We start from the raw sequence: 25,618 nt of genomic DNA, 5'->3' as shown, positions 1-25,618 counted from the left end.
ATCCACCACGAGCCATTGAAACAAGCTGGGGGTGGGATGTGGCAGAAGGGGACAGAGACTACACTTCTGTTGGCCCTGGGATACAGGGGCCCCAAGCTGGCCCCTGGTCCCAAGGGGACTTTCAGAGAGGTATTGTACAGTTTGGGCCTCCCCTGTTACCTGCCCAGCTGCCCAGGCCCTGGCTCCCATGAGCTCGATGCCCTGTCCCAGGATGCAGATTACCTGCTCCTTCTTCATGGACCCACACTGTGAAGCCCTTTTAGCCAGGATATGGCTCCCAGGGTGGGCCCAGCACATAAGTCAGCACCCACTGACACGTATGCCTCACCTCAGCTTTGCCCTCACCTACAGCTGGGAAGGAGGCCACAGGGCAGCCAGGGGAAGGCTGGATAGAGGAGGGGCAAGCCTAGTGGCTTCCATCTTCCCGTCAGAGGAAGTTCTAGGACACAGGAACTCCTGGCTTCTGACCTGCTGCTCCATGCCGGATGCCCACCTACCTCCCACAGCCCATATTGTGACCTGTCATCCCTTTTCCCCCACCCCCTCAGGTCCAGAGGGCACAGCAGGGGACCAGATGGAAGGAAAGGGGGAACAGGCTAGCTGTAGCTTGGTGACTGTGCAGGAAGACCTCAAGGTAAAGCAGGGCTAGCTCAGACCTTATGGGGCTGATGGAGGTATTAGTGACGAAGAGCCTTTCCCTGCTCTGAGCGGCTATGGACCCCACTAAGGGCCTGGCCGTGCAGCAGAGTTGAGACCCGAATGTCGGTGGGGCCCATCCCTTCCCTCATGCTGAAGCCAGGGTGCGTGTGCTGCCGGCAGTGACCAGGTGGGCGAGGGTGATGGTAAGTTCGCAGCACTTGCTACTATCAAAAGCTAGCGCTAGGGCTGGAGAGATGGCTTAGCAGTTAAGCGCTTGCCTGTGAAGCCTAAGGACCCCGGTTCGAGGCTCGGTTCCCCAGGTCCCACGTTAGCCAGATGCACAAGGGGGTGCACGCGTCTGGAGTTCGTTTGCAGAGGCTGGAAGCCCTGGCGCGCCCATTCTCTCTCTCTCCCTCTATCTGTCTTTCTCTCTGTGTCTGTCGCTCTCAAATAAATAAATAAAAAATTTAAAAAAAAAAAAGCTATCGCTACTGTTGCCCCTTCTCCACCAGGCAACCACACACAGCTCAAACCAGGAGTCCTTCCCATACCTGTGTGGGGCTCAGAGCAGCAGACAGACAGCCCAGGCCCGATCGCATCCTAGGGTCCACACTCCTTTCCACTCCCCTTTCCTCCCCTCCTCACCAGCCTGCCTGCCTGCTGCCCTTTCTCTCTACCAGGACCTGTGCCTACTGGGTCTTGCCAAATCACCAAACCCCAAGGAGAAGCCCATGTGATTGCTGTTTACTGAGATGCCAATGAACCTCAAGACCTTCGCTGGGGAAAAGGGCGTGGGTGTGTCTACTCAAGTCCAAGTCTGGGACAGAGACCCCTCTTGGCTTGGCTGCAGGACTCCAGCCCCATGGTGCCCACCTGGCAGGGTGGTGCCAGCTCATCCCTGGGCTCAGACCAGCTCCCTCTCCAGGCAGTTACGGGGGTGGCCAAGATTCAGAATACTTCCCAGTTCCCCACACCCACCTTTCACAACCCAACTGATGGCGCCATTGAGCAGGAAGGGTAAGAAAGAGGCCACAGGAAGCGGTGGTGAGGCTGACCGGAGGAAGGCGGCAGCTGGAAACAACCTGTGACCGGGGGACCACACAGCCACAGGGCTCTGCCGGCTACCAATGGCAATAGTCAGAGTTGTGGGGGCCCTAGTCCTTCTGTCGCTGGCCTCAGGTAAGCAGAGGTTGCCTCCCCGGCCCCTCCTGCCAAACCTGGGAGGCCGTGTGCTGGGGAGGGGCCCAGGCAGGATGGGAAGAGACTGAAGGATGTGCATAGGGGTGAGCGGTAAGGAGTTGGGGTGTCTGGAATGTGTTCTCCCTGCCCATTTCAGCATCTCTTTATCTGTCTGGGTCTGTCCTGTCTTCCTGATAAACTTCGTCAGGCTGGGCTGCTGGCTCCCCTTGTTGCTCCAAGGTACCCCGTAGATTTGGGGGAACAGAGTGTGTCCCCATCCTGGCTGTGGCTCCCTGGGGCCTGGTTCTGGGAGAGAGTACACCAGACAAGTTGTTCAGTTGGTGTCGGGGCTCCTGAGGAAGGGGTCCGGGCCCCGACAGCCTGGCAGGGGTGCACGGCCCCTCCCTCCTGGGCTCCTTCTCCTTCTGACCTCAGCAGTGTCGCCATGGTCCTCACGGCCGGGAGCCAGCACCCACACTGCTCCCATGCTACGTAGACACACAAGGCTCTCCAGCAGCTGCTGAAGGACCCGGGCTTGCTCCTGCCACCCTCTGTCCTAGGATAGCCACCCCTCACTCCCTGCCTGCCTGACCAGCTCTGTGCGTTCTTAGTTGCTTGGTCAGGGCTCCGTGGCCCCCTTGGGTGGGTCAGGTACTCTCATCTGGGCACCCTGCCACTCCTGCTTCAGTGAGTGTCTCCTGTGTCTGCTCCCTGTGTGTCTGCGCAGCATGTGGTTGCGTGATTGGACAAACGCGTCAGTGTCTTTGGGGCCCAGGAAACGCTCTTCTCTTCCCGTGTTGGACTTGGTGTCCAGCTCAGAAATAGCCTGGGTGTGGTGGTGCACGCCTGTAATCTCGCACTTGGGAGGTGGAGGACGATCAGGAGTTCAAGGCCAGCCTTGGTTACATAGTAGGTTTGAAGTCCAGCCTAGGCTATGTGATACTGTCTCAGTGAAAAACCAAAGAGTGTTGGGGGGGGGTGCTTGCTTCGGCAGCACATATACTAAAATTGGAATGATACAGAGAAGATTAGCATGGCCCCTGCGCAAGGATGGCACGCAAATTCGTGGAGCATTCCATGTTTTTTTGCATGACTGGCTCTGTCTCCTTGTCTTCATCATTTGGAAGGGTGGGTCTCATCTCATTGTCTGTGCTCAACTGCTGTGTGCTCTTAAATCAGCTTTACTGTAAGCAAATCTATGCCTATTTTAGAAGACTGGAAATAGAAAAAATAAACCTTTGCCAAATCCTTTGCAGACTGCTGAATTTACAGAGGAGTTAAAACCAGAGCTTCTTTGAAACCAGACCCCTCCCCCGGGTCTTGTATTCTCTTCCATATAGCAAGGCAGTTTTAAAGACTGCCTCTTTGATGTGCAGTATATACCCTGTTGTATTTGTTACACTTTTCCACACTTAATTCAAGTGTACTAAAATAAATGGGACATTTTAACTGTTTTAAAAAATAAAAAACCAAAGGTGGATGAAAACCCTGGCTGGATTGATTGATATGATAACCACAAGTGGCTATTGCCAGGTCTCAGTGGGCACTTCCACAGGTGCCATTGGTCCTGGGCTGGGCCTTCATTGCTCCAGGTAGTGTGTGACTAATAGTGGCGTGAACTTTTGGTTGTTTGAATGATACAGGAGCTGGCAGGTGTATGTTTCGGGGTAAGAATCTCTCCTTTGCGATCATTAATGGGGCATGTGACATGTGTCTATTTGCCTATGGCTCTTCACGCATGCCCTCAAGAAGCCTGGGTGTAACTAGCTCTGTGCTGAGCCACATGGCTCCAGACTCCAGAGGTGCCCAGCTTGGCAGAGTGGCAGATACTTTGCCCCAGGGGTGAAGTGAGGACCAGTCTATGGCCTAGGGCTGAGCAAGGGCCAGACTTGTAAGCTTGCAATGGCAATTTACCAAGGGACACTTCACCAAGGTACGGGCAGAAGAAGGGCACAAAGCAGTGCTCGCTTGGTTGACGGGGTTGTCACGCTGGCATGGAAGGGTGAAGGTGCATCATTTGGCTGCAGCTGGGAAGAGCGGCCGCTGGTGAGTGTAAGGGAGAAGCTGAGAGGCAGGGGATAGGGAGTTGGGGGGCACGCCTCTGGTCTCCGACACCCAGCTCCCCCTCACCTGCTGCACCCACACCGAAACTTCGGAGGAAGGTAGCCTGGGGTAGAGACCAGGGACAAGGGCAGGGGCTGTGGAGCAGAGGCAGTTCTATCGCTCGGAAGAGAGTTCTCCAGTCTTCTCAGCCTAAACTCCCAGCACTCGAGGAGGCTGTGGCAGGGGGATCCTGAGTTGAAAGCCAGCCTGAGCTACATAGTTAGAATCTAGGAAAATTAAAAAAAAAAAAAACCCACAATGAATCTTTTCTGAGTTCCGGTGTGCTGTGTCCTTGCCAAGAGCTTCCCAGAGATACCTGGCGGGAACTCCCAGCAGGATGAGGGAAGCTCTGTCATCACTGTCCCTGGTCTGACCACCAGTTCCCTGACCCTGACCTCCCCTGACTGAGTCCTTCCTTGCCTCTACTTCCCACCCCATTTTTTTCTTTTGAGGCATTTTGAGGTAGGGTCTCACTCTAGCCCAGGCCGAACTGGAATTCACTATGCATTCTTAGACTGGCCTTGAATTCACAGTGATCCTCCTACCTTGGCCTCCTGAGTGCTGGGATTGAAGGTGCACACCACCACACCTGGATTACCCTGTATTTTTTTATTATTATTATTATTATTATTATTATTATTATTATTATTATTATTATTTTATTTTAGAGAGAGAGAGAATTGGCACACCAGAGCCTCAGCCACTGAAATCGAACTCCAAACGCTTGTGCCACCTAGTGGGCATATGCAACCTTGTACTTGCCTCACCTTTGTGAGTCTGGCTTAAATGGGATCTGGAGAGTTTAACATGGGTCCTTAGGCTTTGTAGGCAAGTGCCTTAACCACTAAGCCATCCCTTACCCTGTATTTTCAATGTGAACATGGGCCATGTCATAAACTGAGTATTAGCACTGGCTCTCTGTGCATTCTAACAGAAATCCAAAGTTCCTTTATTTTCTCCTTAAACAACACTGTCCCATAGAGACCTGATTATTATCAACTCCACTCTAAAATGGTGTGTACTCTGTTTACTCCTTTTCTGCCATCACCTTTATTGTGTATGTATCTTCTGTCCTAATGAACTAGTCTCCTATTAAACCAAAAGCATTACTGTGTGTAAGTTTAAAAAAAATTATTCATTTATTTGAGAGAAAGAGAGAGAGAGAGAATGGGTATGTTAGAGCCTCCAGCCACTGCAAACAAACTCCAGAAGCATTCACCACCTTGTGCATCTGGCTTATGTGGGTACTGGGGACTCAAACCTGGGTCCTCAGGCTTCATAAACAAGTGCTGTAACTGCTAAGCCATCTCTCCAGCCCTGTGCATGATTTATTTTTATTTTTATTTGAGAGAGACACACACAGAAATAGGAAGGGAGAGAGAGAGAGAAAGAGAGAGAGAGAGAATGGGCACACTAGGGCCTCCGGCCATTGCAAATGAACTCCAGATGTGTGCACTCCCTTGTGCCCTTGTGCATCTGACTAATGTGGGTCCTGGGGAATAGAACCTGGGTCCTTTGCTTTGCAGGCAAATTACCTAACTGCTAAGCCATCCCTCCAGCCCTCTGTGCATGATTTTTAACTAAGTTCAACACCAGTGAGGGGTGTTTAAAAATGAAAGGAAATGCCCCTCCCCGGTTATCATCCAGGTCTACCCTTAGAAGCAGAGCTGCTCTAGCCTTCCGAGAGGTGACTCTGTCACAGCTCCTCCTGGGCCAACCTGCAGCCATTGGCCTCTTCCCATCCCAAGAATGACCCACAACCCACTCACAAAAAGATACGCACAAATGCCCAGCAAATACAGAGATACTTACACTCCATCTTTGTTTTTCTTTGGGGTGTGTTTGTGTATGTGTGCGTGTGTGTGGTGTACACACATGTATGTGCAATTGCATGTGCACACACATGTGGAGGCTAGAGGAAGAAGACAGGTGCCTTTTCCTCTTGCTTTTCACCTCACTTCCTGGAAACCCTCTTAATGACCCTGGAACTTCCTGTGAGCCCCAGCCAACCTATCTTTTTTGTTGTTGTTGTTTTGTTTTGTTTTTCGAGGTAGAGTCTGACTCTAGCCCAGGCTGACCTGGAATTTACTATGGAGTCTCAGGGTGGCCTTGAACTCACGGTGATCCTCCTACCTCTGACTCCTGAGTGCTGGGATTAAAGGTGTGTGCCACCACGCCCGGCTCGACCTCCTATGTTTATCTATCCTCCACGCTGAGCTTTTGCACGTGGATGCGAGGGTGAACCTCATATCCTCCTGCTATTAGTTGCTGAGCCATCTTCCCAGCTCCCTCAAACTCCTTCTTATTTTTTATTTTTTTTCTCAATTTTTATTAACATTTTCCATAATTATAAAAAATATCCCATGGTAATACCCTCCCACCCACCCCCACTTTTCCCTTTGAAATTCCATTCTCCATCATATCCCCTCCCCATCTCAATCAGTCTCTCTTTTATTTTGATGTCATGATCTTTTCCTCCTCTTACGATGGTCTTGTGTAGGTAGTGTCAGGCACTGTGAGGTCGTGGATATCCAGGCCATTGTATATCTGGAGGAGCATGTTGTAAGGAGTCCTACCCTTCCCTTGGCCCTTACATTCTTTCCGCCACTTCTTCCGCATTAGACCCTGAGCCTTGTAAGATGTGATCAAGATGTTACTCAGTACTCCAGTCACTTCTTTCCAGCACCATGATACTTTCTGAGTCATCCCAAGGTCACTCCCATCTGAAAAGAGATTCTCTACCCAATGTGAGAGTAGCATTAATATAAGGGTATGACTATTAAGAGAAGTGCTTACTGGGCAGTTTGATAAGCATAGGACATACATTTTTCCAGATATCAGCAGATGTTACACCCCCAGGGCTCGTGACTACCCCTGTTTTAAGTTTTCAGTATCAGGGATGTATTCCCCCCAATGGAGCAGGCCTCCAGTCCAATTGGAGGGCAGTTGGTTTCCACCATGACAGACGTGCCACTATTGCACCCGTTGGCTCATTTGGCCTGGCTGGCCAATTATAAGGCTTTCAAACTCCTTCTTTTAAGGAGAAATTAAAAGGTGACTGGATTTGAGCTCATAGGCTGGCAGAAACCGAAAGTCCGGTAACATCGAGTCTTATGAACATGAATAAATACTAAACAAGTAAAAAGTCTTGCCACATATGGCAGGAGGGTATATAGGTACCCCTTTTTTTGAAAGGAAATTTCATAATTTCTAACAGTATTTCTTAAGGTATTAGTTGGTGCTAGAGACTCACAGCTGCTGGGAACTAGGTAGATCGTGCCGTGACATGTATTGGAAAGTGATCCCTTTGATGGAAGTTTCAAAGTGATCCTCATACAGAAACTTGCATATACATAGAAATGCCCAGAAGTTCGTGTAATAAACTGTTAAAGGTAAAGGTAGTGAACTCTGGGTGTGGGGCTGCATGAAGAGGGACTTTCACTTTTTACATCTTTGTGTATAGCCACATGTGTTTTTATTACCTTTGTTTAGAGATGGGTAAATATGGACACACACGTAGATCTCATGTAAGTAAAAACATTCATAGGCAATCTGTGATTAAAATTCTCATCCCTAGCGTAAGTAGCCATGGTTCCTTGATCCCACTACGAAGGACTGTGTGCTTTAGATTCCTCCTGTAAAACCTAAGGCAACAGCAGATTAAGCCGCAGGGGGTTCAAGTAACTTGCCCGAGGACACACAGCGAGGCCTGAAGCTCCTGCTCCGTGCCCCATAGCTCTGGGAGGAGACCAGAATGAGAAGCCAGAAAAGCTGGTCTCTGGGCGTGGAGCAGTTTCCTGCTACCTTGAGACTTTGCCACAGTTACAGTGCTCCAGAGGCCACAGTCTGCTCTGCTCTTCCCTCGTCCCAGTAGGGAGCTGTGATGGTCCTGAGAGGCTGACACAAAGCATGCCAGAATATATGTAAGCACTGTGCCATCAGCCACAGTGCAGGGACTCCAGAGAGTCCGAGACTGATCAGCTGCAGAAAGCCTGGCGGGCTGCATGGAGGAGGTGGTAAAGGAGAAGTAGCACTGTCAGGTATAACCTTGTATTGAGCATAACCACGAGAAAACTTTACAGAATCACACACCACACTTTCTCCGAAGCAACCCACCAGCTGTGTGAGTTGGAGGAGAACACCTCTTTTTCCCTTTGAACCTGAGGCTTGGGGAGGGTAGAGTCTCCTCCAGCGTGGTCAGTGTAGACTATCCAGCTGCCTCTCGCCCAGCCTGCTGTCCCTCCCCCACCCAGCCCCTTCTCGCTCTGAATCCCTCCCTTAGGCCAGAAGCCCACAGAAGCACCAAGAGGCATCTGCCTGCACATCAAGAGCAACCAGTATGACCCCTATCATGTGAATGATGTCGCCGGTTGCTTCACCAAGTGCAAGCGGCTGGGAGACAACACCTGCGACGTGGATAACTTGCAAAGGTGAGGGGAGCTGGCGTCTGAGGCCCCGCACGGCAGGAGGTCTGTTGGAGTGTGAGGGGGCCACAAACCATAGCATCCAAACCTGTGCTGTCTTCTGCCACTTCTCTCTGACCTTACTTCCCACCCCAGCAGCCAGGGCCTCTGCTGGCTTAGTGGAGGCAGATATGAGCCAGCCCATCCCTGCCCCTGGGAGTGGTGAGGGACAGCCACGGACCCACCCTGACTCCACACAGAAGGGTAGGCAGCACTTGGCCCAGAGGAAGGAAGTCCACCAAGACTTTGCCGGGAAAGTAACCTGTGCAAGGGCTTGGAGAGTGCATAGCTGCTATCAAGCTGGACTCAGACACTAGCAGGTGACAGAGTAACAGAACTGCAGAGTACTGTGTTTCAAACTGTGAGAGTGCCATGCAGTGGGGGGAGGGGGGAGGTGACAGAACTGGATATATAAGAAGAGAGGAAGGTGTGAAGGACTGTTAGCCAGAGCAGTAGAGGGAGACAGGAAAGTCGGATATCTGAAGTCCAGCAAGGCTGCAGTTAACTTTGCATTAGGCATTAGGAAAGGACACAGAGATGGTGACGCGGGTGGAGATGGGTGAGCTGAATGCAACTCCAGCAGGCACCCTATACACCGGTGTGCAGGAAAGATGGACCAGGGAAGCCAGAGAGAGACTCGGTAGGCCAAAAGGCTGGCTACACAGGGCAAGGAAGAGGTTTTCACAGCACAGTGCCACTGGGCTCATAGCTGGAAGTGGTCCTGCCTCTCTCCGTCTGCTCTCACTGCTAAGCAAGGTACCTATAGCTTATCAGGGATGCCCACAAAAGAGCCTGGATTCTAGCTGGTACTCAGGAAGTATTTGTTGAAGGAATGAATGAGTGCCTGCACTCCCAGGCTGGATGTGCCATTCTTTAGGTGCCTTGAAAATGCCCTCAGTCCCACCTATAGCTACTTTTTCAGCTTCTTAGGGCCCCAGGGCTGGGCTGTCCAGGGGTTCCTCTATGCCAACTGATATTCCTCAGTGCCCATGCGTCTTAAGTCCTCCAGCCAGGCCCAGTTTCCCTACGGTTCCACAGCCTTTCAAAGCAGTCCTATTAGCTAGGGACTAAGTGTTGAAACAAACGAGCCTTGGGGCAGCAGGGGGCATTTTCTATCCAAACTCATAGCACGTGCTCTGTGAGAGGTCCTGTTATCAACCCATTTCTTGGATGATAGGACTAAGGTTCCACGTGGCTGAATGGCGACCCATCAGGGACATAGCAGGAACTGTGTGTGAACTCAGGGAACACATGTGGCGTGACACAGGCTGGACTACTACGGCTCAGGGAGGCCTTGGACTTTGATAGGTGGCTTCCAACTTACCTATCTGTAAAATGGGACAGAAGTGGCACCCAACTCAGGATGGCAGCAAGGGTTAAATATACAATTCAGACACGTGGGTACTGTCATCCCTATCAGTGCCATTCCATTATCACTGTTCCAAGGCTCCCACCCTTGGCCTCCCTCAGCTTCTGCATAGCTTTGCAGCTCGAGTGAGATAGTGCCTGGGGCAGTTCCTAACTCAATGAATGTTAGCATTCTTTATGTTAATGGCTCTTCTGACTATAAAAACAATATGCACCCATCAGAAAATATTGGAAAATAGATACAGAAAGGAAATAAGATGTCCCTTACCATATAAAGATGGATATTTTTATTTTGGCATATCTTTTATTTTTCTTTGTATATATGTGTGTATATGGTGCATGTGTGTGTGTGTGTGTGCGCATGTGTGCTAATGGGCATGCTTGTGCCACAGCATGTGTGTGGAGGTCAGGGGACAACCTCAAGGTGTTGATTCCCTCCCTCCACCTTGTTTGAGACAGGGTCTCTCTTGTTTGCTGTTGTGAACACCTGACTAGCTGTCCTGTGAGCTTCAGGATTCTCCTGACCCTGCTTTTGTTTTTTCTTTGTTTCTTTTGTTGTTGTTGTTGTTTTGTCTTTTTGAGGTAGGGTCTCACTCTAGCCCAGGCTGACCTGGAATTCACTATGGAGTCTCAGGGTGGCCTCGAACTCATGACGATCCTCCTACCTCTGCCTCCCGAGTGCTGGGATTAAAGGCGTGCGCCGCCACGCCCGGAGACCCTGCTTTTCTTTGCCGTGGTGTGCTGGGAGTATAGCTGTGCACCGCCGCATCTGGCTTCACGTGGTTCTGGGGATATCAAGTCCAGTCCTCAGGCTGGTACAGCAAGCACCTTTAACCACTGAGCCATCTCCCCAGCTCTTTGTGTATTTCTCCTTAGCCTCTCACATCACATGTGACTTCCAACTTATTGAATGTTGAATGCTGATGGAAACAGTGGTGCTGTGAACATTTTTATTTGTTTTTAAACAGCATACAGCAAGGAAAGACAAATGTAAGACCAGCAGCACGGTAACAATTTGATCAAAATCAGAGATCTCCAAGTGCTCAGTTTCATCTTTTTCCTGTAGTTTGAGATCTGTATCACACACTTTGCAATCTGAAGCCATCTGTATTGGGCTTGGGGAACTATTACATATTACTATTGAGGAATCATATTTGTTCAAATCATATTTCTTTCAAAGTCAATGAGGTGGTAGAGTTGTCATTGGTCCTAAGCTACCACTTTCTTTCTTTTATTTATTTTTTCCCTTTATTTTTTTGAGAAAGGGTGGGGAGAGAATGGACATGACAGGGCCTCCTGCCACTGCAAATGAACTCCAGCCACTTTACGTGTCTGGCTTTACACGGGTGCTGGGGACTCAAACCTGAGCTGTCAGGCTTTACAAGTAGCCTTTGACCACAGAGCCATCTTTCCAGTCCCTAAACTATCGTTTTCAACAGAAGCAATTACATAGAATACTGCCAGAGAGAGCTAGTTTTTTTTTTTTTTTTAATAAAATGGTTGCACATAGAGACTCCCCCACCACCCCAATTCTGCTGAGGGTCGTCAGTGAGGTTATTGATATTCACTGTGAGGACCAAGAGGCCCCAGTCAGTCTCTGCAGGGATGGGGGGAAACATGGTGTCTCAGGTTGTTCCCACCCAACCTGTGTCTCTTACAATCTTCCTGCCCTGTCTTCTGCAATACTCCTGAGCCTTGGTGGGCAAGATAGAGATCTGATTTAGTATTGCTTTCTCTGTACACTCTGGATCTCTGTTTTTATGAGGTATGAGTGACCACAGTGTCTTTTGCCATTTCCCTGGAACTGTTTTTCACCCTAGCCATGAGAGCAGTATTTATATCACTGCTTCCCCTATAATGACTTCTGGGTCCCAGGCAGGTGAGGTGGAGGTGACGAAACTCCTAGTAGATCGTCGGCTTTCTCTTCTTTTTTATTTATTTATTTATTTTTTTTTATTTATTTATTTTTTTTTATTTTTTTAATTTGAGAGCAACAGACACAGAGAAAGACAGATAGAGGGAGAGAGAATGGGCGTGCCGGGGCCTCCAGCCTCTGCAAACGAACTCCAGACGCGTGCGCCCCCTTGTGCATCTGGCTAACATGGGTCCTGGGGAATCGAGCCTCGAACCAGGGTCCTTAGGCTTCACAGGCAAGCGCTTAACCGCTAACCCATCTCTCCAGCCCGGCTTTCTCTTCTTGATTAATGATGTAGCCTTGTTCTTCCCCGTATTCTCCTCCATCTGTAAAATAAAACAGATTGTCCAACCAAAAGTGAGGACAACAGCTGGGTGTGGTGGCACATGCCTTTAATCCCAGTGCTCCAGAGGCAAAGACAGGAGGGCCACTGTGAGTTCAAGGCCAGCCAGCCTGAGACTACATAGTGAATGCATAGGTCAGTCTGGGTTAGAGTGAGACCCTACCTCGAAAACAAAAAGTGAGAACAGTTTGGATAAAAGGGGATAAGCCTAGTCATTAGAAGGATTTGGAGAGTCTCTCTGGAGTCTGTTGGTTTCATATCATCCCATCAGCAGAGAGATAGGTAGATAAATAAAGAGAGGGAGAATAGCATGTGGGATTAGGCTAAAAAATCTCAAGGCCCACCTCCAGAGACACACTTCCTCCAGCAAAGCTCTATCTCTTAAAAGGTTCCACAACCTTCTGGAACAGCGCCACCAACTGGGGATTAAGTATGCAAGCACACAAGTCTGTGGGGGACATTGTGCATTCAAGCGACCACACAGGGCTGATGGCGGGGGGTAGTGACTTTTCAAAGTTTCAGCACCACGGAGAGTACCACCATCTCTCCTCAGCTGGCTCCAGAGTGGCAGTAATACATATGACAAAATTCTTGTGCTCTGTGTGGCTCCAGGATTACATCTTCTCCCATTCAGTCAGGTCCCATATGGACCTGTTTTCAATAGCTGGGTTTATGGTATGCACTTAACACTCAATAAATGTGCGGATACACTCAGAGGCTTATCAGAAGTTGATGTACGAGGCCAACCAGCACACAGAAAGATGTCGGCATCATTTACCATCAGGGAAATGCAAATCAAAACCACAGAGAGATACCAGTTCATCCCCATGAGGGTGGTGACAATTCAAAGCCATACAAAAAAAATTGAAAAATCATATGTATTGGCAAGAATGTGGAGCATTTGGCACTCCCGTGTACGGCTGGTGTGAGTGTGAAATGGTGCAGCTGTCATGGAAGACAATCTGTCAGCTGCTTGAGAAGCCAGACATGGTATTACCATGTGTCCTAGCCTTTCTATTCCTCTGCGTACTCCTGAGAGAATTTAAGACAAGGCTTCCTTCATTAAAGCAAATGCTCTTCAGAGCAGCATTCACAACCAGCCCGAAGTGGGAAAGACCCAAAAGTCCCCCAGCGGCTGGGTGCATAGGTCCCTGCGGTGAGCTACTTCGTACACAAGAAGGACCAAAATCATGATGCACGCTTCCTCTCCCCTGAGTGCTGGAAGTAACATGCTTATTGGAAGAATCCAGGCACAGAAGCGCACATGTTGTGTGATTGCATGCATATGACATGTGCAAACAAGGTAAATTTATGGGAGCAGGAAGCATCTCTCTGGTTTCCAGAGGCTGGGGAAGGACTGCTTAATGAGTATGAGGTTTTCTTTTGAGGTGATTAAAATGCTCTGGAATGAGACAGTGTTTGATGTTTGCACGGCATTGTAAATGTACTTAATGCCACTGAATATTGCATTGTAAATGGTGAATTTGATATGTGTTTTATCATTAAAAAGACAAGCACATCAAATATCCAGAGAGACTGCTAGCTGGAATCCCTCAGGATTGGCCTGCTTGTTACAAAGCCATTCTTCCTCCTATTATATATAATTCCAAAGTCTTTAATACTCTGGATCAGCTGTCACCCTTAGGGCCTTGTCTGAAGGTGGCTTGGTCTGTAAACACCCCACCCCCGATCCTTGGCCCCTTGAAAATGCTGGCTCAACCTGCAAACATGTCCGCTAGATCCCAATCCCTGCCCCTTATAGATACTGGCTGCAGTACGAGGTCTACCTGGTGGGGAATAATGCCTTGGAGACAGTGGACATGCCTTCTGTGAAAGCTTTGGTCCAGAATTTCAGCACTGACATCTCAGAAGACCTGCTCTTCTCTCTGGAACCCTCCCAGGTGAGCAGCTCTCCCATTCCCATGGGCTGGCTCAGGCATGTGTTTCAAAGTTCTGAGAGGGCCACATTCTCTGCTGGTACCCATCAAAGCTTAGCACTCCTCGGTCCCATTTGGCAGAGCCCTGCCATTTGTAGATAGGGGATAGTGAGTTGGCTGTAAAAGTGGTCCCTGGTTATTAATTATTGAGGGTGATCATGGAACTGGCTGAGGGATTAGCCCCTTTCTCTCTGAGCCCTGGACCCCTCAGCTGGAAGATACGTTCTCAGGCTCCACCAAATCTAAAGTGCGTGTGAACTCCTCTGCCAGGGAACATATCTGAAGTCAAGAAAAGAACACGATAGGCCTGAGAGGGGCTGACAAGGGGAACTCTGCGTTTACATTGGCCCAGATTCAAACTCTGGTATTGTCCCTTACCAGCCACTGTCATTGTGAGCACGTTGTTTTTTGAGCCTCTTTCTTCATCTATAACTTGATGAAGGCATTGTACACTTTCAAGAATATCAGAAGAGGCCAGGTGTGGTGGCTCACACCTTTAATCCCACCACTCGGGAGGCAGAAGTAGGAGGATTGTCATGAGTTAGAGGCCACCCTGAGACTACATACTACATAGTGACTTCCAGATCAGTCTGGGCTACAGTGAGACCCTACCTCAAAAGAAGCCATGCATGGTGGTTCATACCTGTTATCCCAATACATAGGAGGAAGAAATAGGAGGATTGATCTTCAGTTCTGGGCCAGCCTGGGCTACAGAGCTAAGCGGTGTCTCAGAAGAAAAAAAATCATGAATATCAGGAGGACTGCATAAGATAATGTACAGGGAGTTCTTGGTCAAGTGAGGGCTCAGAAAGCCCTTGGTCTTCCCGAAGGGTGGAAGCTGAAGTGGGGATCCAAGCATAGGGAGTGGGTGGTTTGTCACCTGAGAAGGCCTTTCATCACTCTGAGCTCTGTACCTCTCATGTATGCTGGCCCAAGACATGCCCTTTAGACAAAGTCTGGACTTGGAAGGAGAAATTAGAGCCTTCTACCCCAACTCCTAGTTCCCTATCCAATGCACATGGATCCTTCTGAGGCAGGGAGCTGGTGGGACAGACTGAAGCTCCAGGAGACCTGAGAAGTCACAGAATGGGAACAAATGCTTGGCAATTATTTTGATTATTCTTGGTTTTTAAAACAGTGTTGGCCAGGAAGGACTTCACATTCAGGGTGAACTCACACTACCATGTGGCCCTGTTAGGACTCTGGCCCAAAGCACCCCACATCAGCCCTCCCCATACATGGAAACCTAGTGGGGGATGCACAGACATGGATATGCTTAGCTGCCCTCCATGGTTCACAAACAGGGGCTCCACCATTGATACTTGTCCAAGGGCCCTGCCTGTGAGCAGCAGAGCTTGATGTCCTGCCCCTTTGAATTAACAGGCCTCAGGGCCTCCATTCAGCATGCCTCAGTTTCTCCTCCCAACTGGGGCACTGACAATACTTGTGCTGGGGCTGAAGTTCTAGGGAAAGGTAGGAGCTGCTGCTGTCTCTGTGGTTGCAGATCCCAAGACAGGTGATGAAAGGTGAGGACCAGCCCCCTGACAGAGTCCGACTTCCCAAGAGCCTTTTCCAAGTCCTGCCTGGCAACAAATCTATGGTCCGGTTGGCTATAACCGTTCTGGACATCGGTGAAGGGAATGTCTTCAAGGTAAGGAGCCTGCTGGGGACCAGGGAAGCTGTAGAGGTCAGTGCTCAAATGGTCAGAGTCCTCTGCTCTTGTCTGTCCACACCGGAGACTTTGCTGAGGGATTAGCAAGGAGACACACTTCCTGAGTGTGTGTAACATGACCAGACCACCCCAAACCATCTCTACAATCCATGGAATGCATCTCCACACTAGTACCTTTCAGTTTGCATATGAAGCCCATGTCATTCATGTGTGTGTCCTTGTGCACACACCAACACACACCTTATTTTCTGTCCTTGGGTACACAAAATCTCATGTCCACATGAGCAAGTGTACTCAACTTGCGAAACATGTACCAGGTGTGGACTACTTGAGGCATGTATATATCCACCTGGAGATACCTACCTGAAGGCACCTACAAGCACTGGCCCCATTTCCCAGCTGATCTCAGCCATAGGACCCTCTATTGTGGTGCTCCAGAGACCACAGTGGAGAGCCGTTAAGGGTCAGCTTGTCAGCCAGGTGGTCTGGAGCCCAAACTCCAGCCCAGCCCAGCCCAGCCCAGCCCAATGCAACCACAGAAAGCAGCAGGAAGAATGCCTACGGACCCCAGGCTCTGAGTCCTCTAGCCTCAGACTGAGAGGCAAGGGCAAGTCCTAGAGCTCCCAGAGTCCCCCACCCCAGCCAAGGTAGGTTAGGCCATCTGTCCTGAAGCCAGGCCTCCCCCTATCTCCTCTCTAGGGCCCCCGGCTCAGCCAGGATGATGGCAGCAGCGTGTTGAACAACCGCATGGTGGGACTGAGCGCCGGCCCAACACCTGTCACTGGGCTCTCAGAGCCCGTGGAGATCATCTTCTCCCACCAGCACCAGTCCGCTGTGAGTACCCCACCAGGGCCTGGGAGTCATCGTGGAGCACATACTGTGTTTAGGCTCTGAGAAGGTATGCACAGGACTTTGAACCCTCAACCCTATTGTGCCCAGACAGATCTTCCTGCTTCTTGCCCATGGTGGCATACGACCACATACCCTCCCACTCCCACACTCACAAAGGCGCAGATGAGAGCTGGAGAACTCACCTGTGTGCACACAGCTTTCCACACTGGTCCATGTAATGCTTCTGAAGATACGTACGTGCAGTCCCGCAAACCCTCCCTCTTCGTACCTGCATTTCCACGCGGATCTACGAGGCACCAATGCGCCTAGTCAGTTTCCTCTCACAGCCCATGGAAAGCCTGCGTCCTGGTGCCCACATGAAGACTAGACCCTTGTGGAGGGAGGGGTGCTGTCCTCACACCCTGCCCTCTCCTTCCTCCCCCTTGACTCTCACTCTCTGGTTTCAGAACGTCATCCTCACCTGTGTATTCTGGGATGGGGCTAAAGGTAGGACCTGGGTTGAGAAGAGAGGTTACGGGTGGAGCCCCTCCTATCCTTCCCCTCCGTCCCCTTCCCTCCCCTCACCTCTCTTCGTGGCCCACAGGAGACTGGGCTTCCCGGGGCTGCTCCACCGAGCTCACAGCCAAGGGGACCATCTGCCGCTGTGACCACTTGACCTTCTTTGCCCTGCTGCTGGTAAGAGGCTGCTTCAGCCTGGTCCCAGGGGTCCAGCGGGCTTCCAGCCTGTGCCCCTGGGAGGGGCTGCCTGGTAGGCAAGGGTTTTGGGATGGATGTATGGGCCTGGCCTCTCACTGAAGTGATCCGGGTCTTGGGGGGGGTCACCCACAGAGGCCGACCTTGGACCTAGCCACTGCACAAGCCCTCACACGCATCTCCCAGGCAGGTTGTGGCACCTCCATGATCTTCCTGGCATTCACCATGGTTCTCTACATTGTCCTGAGGTGGGTGGTCCTCCAGTTTCTTCCTGTCTTGAAGGAGGCACAAAGCAGATGGGATGCACCCTTGTCCTGAGTTTTTACTGGTACATACTCTATCCCTTAGCCTTACCACCAACAAAGTGGGGTTGAGGCTCAAAGTGTGTCAGAGCTATTTCAGTTGCAAGTGGCAAAAACGCAAATCAAATTGGCCAAGATAAGTCACGTGTGGTTCATGAAGCTGAACACCCCCCCACACCGCCCCCCACACACATGGGCTTCAGGCAGGCTGGATCCTGGAGCTGAAGCCAGGCCCTCAGGACCTGGTCTCCTCTGCCTCTCACAGCTGTGCTTTTCCCTCTGCCAGCTTCACCCTCGGGGCCTCAGGAGGCTCCAGACTCGGGTCCCGGCTTCTCAGATGCTCAAGCAGAAATGAAACCCCAGAACTGAAGTCTCTTAAAAATATTTTGAAATAATTATAGACTAACTGGAAATTGCAAAAATAGCACAGACAGTCTGTGGTCCCTTCCCCCAACTTCCATCAGTGGGTAGCATCGATGCAGGAATTTGGCAGCGCTCCTGCACAGCTAACTGGGCTCCTGCAGTTTCACGAATTTAGACGTCATCTGTGTTTGTGTGCATGCATGTATGTGCGAGGATAAGAATACAGCTTGCAAGACCCCATCTGAAATGAAACCGTATGGTCCCTTGTTCACGGATAGCATGTCACATGGATTGCAGAGCGTTAACCGGATGTGATGCCTTTGTGAGCACAGGACCCTGGAGGTGACAGGCCCCAGGATGCTGGCCCATTCTGTGGGCGGGTGTATGTGAGCAAGCATACACAGTTAAGTGTGAGGGTCTGACTTGGCTCATGGGATTGTGCTGAATGGGTCACTGTGGTTACAGGGAGAATGCATAGCTGGCCTGGCTGGACCTGGCCATGTTTCTGCTTTCGGATTCGAGCTGACATCCTTGTGCCATACCTTGAGCTATATATAACCTCCTGTGGTTGTGGAGTGGGGAAGGGTGGTCTTCCAGGGAGAGTGGGCACAGGACAGGCACAAAGGGTAGATGGTACTGTGGCCTGGCTCTCCTCTGCTAGGCCTTGGCTGAGAGACCCCTGGCCTGTGACTTGAAGGAGCCTGCAGGAGGAGATCCCACCCCAGCCTGCCTATCCCCAATTCCGGGAGCCCAAGCTCACTGCGGCCCACTCAGAAAAGCCCCTGGGCCTCTCTCTGGTCTCCCAGTCCAGCCTCCCTACCCTGCTATCCTTCTCGCATACTTCTAGGGCTCAGTTGTCACGTGTCCCACAAGCCCCACTCACTGTATCCACGGCCAGCCTCAGTGAGTAAGTTGTCCCCTTCTCCCGCCACGTCCACCTCTCCAAGCCCTGTCCCGTTAAGCCATCCCCAACCCCAGGGGGCTGAGCACAACTTGCCAGCTGGCCAGGTCTGGACCCTGTGAGCTGGGCTTGGAGTGCTGAGGTGATTTGTTACTTTCCCAAGGGTGGGGCCTGGCATCTCGGATGAGGTGGACCTGGCCCCTTAGCTCTTCTCTAGGCAACCCTGGACAATAGATGTCACTCACTAGAAATTCTGAGTGGAAGCCCTATAGAAAGGGGGAGAATACTGGGCAGGGAGTCTGGGACTTGACGCTATGAACCTAGAAAAGTTTCTGACCTTTTCTGAGCCTTTCCCCCTATTTCATCCTAGGCCTCATCTACCCACCCATGTGTACCTCCAGTCACTCTCCTGGTTCATCCAGGGTCCCTTCTGCCCACTATGCAGGGCCTGAGATATGGCTTGGGATGATAAGGCAAGGGGTGAGAGTTCCACTATGCAGCAAGGAAAGACCCAAGTCAGCCTGGCCCAGGGGGGTTCAGAGGGAGGCTCCTCCCAGAGGGAAATGCCCCAAGGAGGAATCTGAAGACAGAGTAGGAGTTAGAGGAGGCCAAGAAGGGGAAGGAGCTGAGGGCAAGGAAGGGTACTGAGAACAGAACAAAGACCTTGACCAGCTTGAGAAAGCAACAAGAACTCAGTCACAAGGTATGCAGTTTAGCTAAGGAATTGTGTCAAGGGATTAGTTTGGCAGATCCAGAACCATGAGAGAGCGTGCTCCTGGACTTGGACCTGACATTGCTTGTACTCTGACTGCTGGCAGAGGTAGAAGCAGGAAGATCACGCAGGAGCTGGTCCTGGGGGTGAAAGCTGTTGGCTCAGATCCCAGAGGAAGGAAAGGGAATGGATCAGCCTAGGTATCTTGGAGCCTCTTACTGGCTCTCCTTGCTCAGACTCTCCCTGCAGAGGTTCAAGTCAGAAGATGCCCCCAAGATCCACGTGTCTCTGAGCATCAGCCTGTTCCTCCTGAATCTATCCTTCTTAATCAACGTGGGGAGCAGCTCGCAGGGCTCCACTGCCTCCTGCCGGGCCCGGGCTGCTGTCTTCCACTACTTCCTGCTCTGTGCTTTCACCTGGATGGGCCTGGAGGCCTTCCACCTGTACCTGCTGGCCATCAGGGTCCTCAACACCTACTTTGGACACTACTTCCTGAAGCTAAGCCTGTTGGGCTGGGGTAGGGATGGCCAAGAGCGGCTGAAGGGAGGCTGGAGGGATTGGAGGCAGAGAGCCCTGGGAATGCCCACCTTCTCTCCTTACTCCCAGGCCTACCTGCTCTAGTGGTCATTGGCACTGGGAGCAGCAACAGCTATGGCCTCTACACCATCCGTGACCAGGAGAACCGCACCTCACTGGAACTGTGAGTGGGGCGATGGGGAGCAGGGAATGGCAGGCCCCCAGTTTCACACATGATACTGGAGGGAGGTGAGAACAGGGGGTCTAAGAAAAAAAGAACAAGAATGTAAGGGGTGGGAAGAGCCTCAGATCTACTAGTTCATGGCATAGGGGGTAAACTGGGACCTGAAGACAGAAAATGAAATGGGAGAAGAAGCCTGGGAAGGGGAAAACCAGGAGGTGAGAGGCCCTGCTTTAACTTGGCCAAGGCTAGCTCTGATGGAACGTTTGCACAAAGTCACTGTTGCAGTCAGGTTCGCGTTGCTGGTAGAAATCACACACCCAAGAGCAGCTTGTGGGAAAAAGAGGTTTATTTTGGCTTACAGGCTCGAGGGGAAGCTCCACGATGGCAGGGGAAAACGATGGCATGAGCAGAAAGTGGACATCACCCCTGGCCAACATAAGGTGGACAACAGGAACAGGAGAGTGTGCCAAACACTGGCAAGGGGAAATTGGCTATAACACCCATAAGCCCGCCCCCAACAGTACACTCTCTCCAGGAGGTGTTAATTCCCAAATCTCCATCAGCTGGGAACCTAGCATTCAGAACACCTAAGTTTATGGGGGACACCTGAATCAAACCACCACAGTGACAAAGGCATAGCACCCTCCCTGTGCCTAGCCAGAGCTCTGTATGGCATGCTGGATACCAACTCCACCTGGCCCTCATCCGTGTATTTCTGTATGGAGAATGGCATGCCAGCATGCCTCTGGATGCTATGTAGACCTTGGGCCTGCTGTCTTCTCCCAGGGCCTGTACAGTGGGGTAGCTGATGCACACAGCTTTTCAGGCCTTCTGCCCTGCAGTACAGGGAGCAGGGGAACTGGGCTGAGCTGACAGGTGTCTACCAGAGGTCTCCTGGGATGCCCATGACTGGGCCATAGCTTGGTACTTGGAGGGGCTTGCCAAGCCTTACATTTATCCCAGGGCCTGTAGGGCAGGGTCTAATGAGGCAGACTAGGTCACATATGTTCATGTGGTGTCCAGGAAAAGTCTGTAGGGGACTGGGAGTCACTTTCCATCTAGGGGGCTACCACTCCTTTTTCTTTAGGAGGGCATCCACAGGTGGATGGTTCTAGAAAAGTAGCAGAAATCTGGATGTTAGGGAGATGGCTTAGTGAGTAAAGCGTTTGTCATACAAGCATGAAGACCTGAATTCAGATCCCAGCATCCATGTGTGGCAGCACACACCTGTCATCCCTGTGCCAGGAAGACAGAGGCCGGTAGATCCCTGGGGCTTGCTGACAAGTTAGTCTAGTCATTCAGGTCAATGAGCTCTCTAGGTTCAGTGAGAGACCCTGCCTCAAGGTAGAAGATGGAAAGTGATTGAAGAAGACACCTGACCTTGACCTCTGGCCTCCTTACACATGTGCACACATGTGCACGCACACCTATGTGCATACCAACACACATGCATGCCCATACACACATGTGAGCAAGCGAGAGAGAGAGAGAGGAAGGGAGGAAGGAACGAAGGAACAAAGGAAGGAAGGGAGGAAAGACACTTGGATGTTTATGTCAAATCCTCTGGGTTAAACAGTGGCTCTTAGTCCTGGCTTTTTGCAACTCAACACAATGCCAATGCACGAGGCCCTTTCACAGTGCTGGTCTGGAGAGACCAGACTGGGCCTGTGTATGCCTCCTTGCCAAGTAGAGGGTGGGGAGCATCTGATCGGGCTCTGAGGACCAGCCAGAGGAGGCCTCCTGGGGCTTGCTGGTCAGGCTTACCTCCCCAACCCCAGCAGCTATCCACTTCCTCAGGTGCTGGTTCCAGAAAGAGCCTGCTCTTTATGCCACGGTCCACAGCTACTTCCTCTTCACCTTCCTCTTTGGTGCTGTGGTGCTGGCCCTGGTGGCCTGGAAGATCTGCACTGTGACCAGTGCTACGGCAGGCAAGGGTCAAGGGCAGACCTGGAAGACGGTCCTCACGGTGCTGGGTCTCTCCAGCCTGGTGGGCATGACCTGGGGGCTGTCCATCCTCACGCCGCTGGGCCTGTCCACTATCTACATCTTCGCCCTCTTCAACTCGCTGCAAGGTGAGGCTCCAGGGAGGCCATGGCTGGCATATCTACACCAGGAGGTGCTGGGAGGACGGGGAGAGAGGACAGTTTGCAAAAAAAACCACCAGGATTCCACTGAAGCTAGCTCACATCAAAGGCACGGGTTTTTTTTTTTTTTTAATATTAAGGGTTCTTGTGGGATACGGGGACGCAGGGTGGCTGACTCATGGGCTAGTCAGGAAAAGCCATGCGAATCAAAACAGAGCCTCTCCCCACCTTTTGTTCTGTGTATTGTTTCTAAAACAGAGCCTCTCCCCACCTTTTGTTCTGTGTATTGTCTCTCTCTCTCTCTCATCTAGCCTCAGTGGAAACTCATTCTTTCTCTGCACTCCAAATTGGCTGCCCAATATGGCTGCATTATCTGTCAGGTGACTATCTCTGGTCCAATCAACTGTGATCAGGAAGACAAGGTCTTATCATGTGATGTCTACATGACATTAAGTCTCTAAGGAGCTACTAAGGTGGGAAAGAAATTGTTGCCATGTCTGCTGTCTAACTTGGCTGGGTCCTTCCTTGAGACTCCAACAAAGAAGGAGAAATCCAGAACATTAGTGAGTTTCCTTCCCACACCTGCTTTTCTTTGCTCCTTGTTCCTTTATTTACGCAACAGCTCAAAGGGACATCATGTCTTAACTGAGAGAAGCAAGCAAGAAGAGAGTGACAGCCAGGTGTGGTGGCACATGCCTTTAAGCCCAGCACTTGGGAGGCAGAGGTAGGAGGATCACCATGAGTTTAAGGCCACCCTGAGACTCCATAGTGAATTCCAGGTCATCTAGGAACCCAGGTGTTCCAGGTGCATTCAATGTGAACTCACAAAAACCAGGGCTGGCTCACTGTTTCCCATGAGTCTGTGCAGCAAGGTGGTTTAGGATCATCAACACCTCTGATCCTCATTCATCTCTAATTTGGGCTAATCCCCTTATTTTTATAACCAGGTTTCATGATGAATAACTATGGTTGTGTGTGTGTGAGTCCCAGTAGGTCTTTTTGGAATTGTTTCTTGAATTCTAGGCCAGAGGCCTGACTCTGTGGCTCCCAATGGACCAGGTTTGGCCACTTGCTTTCATTGACCAACAGGTAGAAGTGGTGATAAAATAGAAATAACCAGAAGGAACATGAGTATGAGAGCCTTGAACCCTGTCTTCAGGATACCTTCAGGGCTATCCAGGGAGGAAACAAAAGCCAGGGCAAGCAGCATGGGTAGCCAGACAGTCCTGGTCAAACCAGGATCTTGTCAGTCATTATCTCAGCATATACAGGGACTTGTTCACAATAAGGAAGTTGCTCCTGGGCTGGAGAGATGGCTCAGTGGTTAAGAAGCTTGCCTGCCAAGCCTAACAACCAGAGTTCAATTCCCCAATGCCTATGTAAGCCAGATGCACAGAGTGGTGCACGCATCTGGAGTTTGTTTGCAGTGGCTTGAGGCCCTGGTATGCCCGTACACTCACTCACTCTCTCTCTCTGCATCTCCCTACTTGAAAATAAAAAAAAAAACAAAACCTTTTTTTTTAAAGTTGCTCCTGCCTTGTAGTAGCTTCAATTCTTGTCACCAGTTGTTTATTTGTCAGACTTGTTGTTCCTGGAACACAGGAGAGAATGACTTATACAAAGGACAGATCAGAAAGGCAAGGCAGGGGTTGGGAAATGGTTCAGCAGCTAAGAGTGCTTACTACACAAGCGTAAGGACAGAGTTCAATCCTCTCATAAAATGCTGAATGTGGTCGTACATGCCTACCCCAATGCTGAGAGGGGTGGAGACAGAAGACACTCTGTCCCAAGGAAATAAGGCACAAGAACAACAGAGGACACCCAGTGTCCTCTTCTGGCCTCTATACACTTATATACAGAGCACTTACCCCTACACATAAATGTGCAGACACCACATGCATGTGTACACACACACACACACACACACACACACACACCCATACACACTACATACTGCACGCATCCCTCCAAAATACATAAACAACTGAATGAAAGTCCAGATGGAGTTGGTTAGGCCTTCGGGTATAGGGCAGTGTCTGGAGACTCCCAAGCACCTCTCAGTGGCCAGGAACAGAACATCATTAAGAGCTGGTGGTTGGCAATCTGTTGGTTATGATGTCAGCTTTGAAGGGAGAGGATCACCGTTTTGGACAAACACTCCTTAAATACTTAACATGTCTATGTGCAGAATTGAAGGTTATCTGACCCAAAATGTAAGGTGGCAAAAAGAGACAGATGCAAGCTAAAGAGAGGTGCCAAGCTTCTCCCTGCCCTTCGTTACTCCTCGACATCTGCAGGCCAAGTGAAGAGTTGGGTTTAACCTCTAAATTTCTGTTACAAGCAGTACATTAATAGCAATATAAATGATTATTTGGGGTCCATCTGAGGTTGTCTACAGCTGAAGAATCTTGAGTTCACACATGGAAAATTCCAGAGGTTAAAAGATGGGGAGAGATGCATCTTAAAATCAGAGATGACATCATTATTCTTGTATAAGATACATTAATATTTAAGCCTGCACACGTCAATCTGCTGAACTGGGTTTCAACAGAGTCTGAGTTGTTTGGTATTTTTTAAAAATATATTCTATTTATTTATTTACTTGACAGAGAGAAAGAGGGAGAGAGAGAAAGAGAGAGAATGGGTGCAGATGCACCAGGGCCTCCAGCCATTGCAAATGAACTCCACATGCATGTGCCACCTTGTGCATCTGGCTTATGTGGGTCCTGGAGAATTGAACTGGGATCTTTTGGCTTTGCAGGCAAACGCCTTAACCGCTAAGCCATCTGTCCATCCTTGTTTGGTGTTTTTATCCCCCACCCGCCCCACCTCACACACATAGCAGAGCCCTTGGTACATGTTAACCACCAGCAGAGCTCTTCTCAATATTGTTACTGTCACGTAAAGTTTTTATTATTAAATTCCCTTTAAACAGACAAAACTTCTACTCAAGTTCTGTGCTTACTCTAATTTTCTATACTCCACACTCTCCCTTTACTTCTTGCTAAAGTGCACCCTGGAGGAAGCCATTCTAGAAGGCCGGTAGGGAGCCCAGTGTGGTGGCAATTGTTTTGTATGGCTGAAAATGCCTTTATTTTCTCTTTTCTTTCCTGTGGGAGATGCATGTATATATTTTACTTCAAGGTTACCATTTTTCGTTTCCAAGATTTCTACTTGGTACTTTTTCTCAACTTTTGCCTCGTGTTTCCATTAAGTACTTGAATGCTTATAGCCTTCCCCTGGCTCACCAATGCCCTCTCCTCACCACAGGAGTCTTCCTCTTCTGCTGGTTCACCATCCTCTACTTCCCAAGTCAGAGAGCCACGTCCTCCTCCTCCTCCGGCACTGGCACCGCCCGCCTGGACCAGGCTCACTCCATGTCGCATGAGTAG

General features: G+C 50.4%; 1 protein-coding gene and 1 non-coding gene across 3 annotated transcripts; both read left to right on the top strand.

Moving 5' to 3' along the window:
* The first annotated feature begins 1,697 nt into the window (after nt 1–1,697).
* On the top strand, nt 1,698–25,618 carry Adgrg3 (adhesion G protein-coupled receptor G3). 2 transcript variants are annotated; one of them, XM_012949870.2, is made up of 12 exons: nt 1,698–1,818; nt 8,204–8,351; nt 13,773–13,911; nt 15,452–15,598; nt 16,319–16,453; nt 16,918–16,957; nt 17,055–17,146; nt 17,300–17,412; nt 19,679–19,959; nt 20,049–20,142; nt 21,940–22,214; nt 25,497–25,618. In XM_012949870.2, the coding sequence occupies exons 1-12, from the start codon at nt 1,767–1,769 to the stop codon at nt 25,616–25,618; spliced, it is 1,638 nt and encodes a 545-aa protein (XP_012805324.2). In that variant the 5' UTR covers nt 1,698–1,766. The 2 variants fall into 2 exon arrangements, with proteins under 2 accessions (XP_012805324.2, XP_044997254.1); XM_045141319.1 differs by having other exon boundaries at nt 16,918–16,960; nt 17,049–17,146.
* On the top strand, nt 2,797–2,903 carry LOC123458140. The gene has a single exon (XR_006635438.1). It is a non-coding gene; the product is annotated as a U6 spliceosomal RNA (small nuclear RNA).

Source organism: Jaculus jaculus, chromosome 1, assembly GCF_020740685.1.
Source record: "Jaculus jaculus isolate mJacJac1 chromosome 1, mJacJac1.mat.Y.cur, whole genome shotgun sequence".
NCBI classification, from domain to species: domain Eukaryota; kingdom Metazoa; phylum Chordata; class Mammalia; order Rodentia; family Dipodidae; genus Jaculus; species Jaculus jaculus.
The sequence above is the reverse complement of the archived record's forward strand: the minus strand, read 5'-3'. Positions and strand labels throughout refer to the sequence as shown.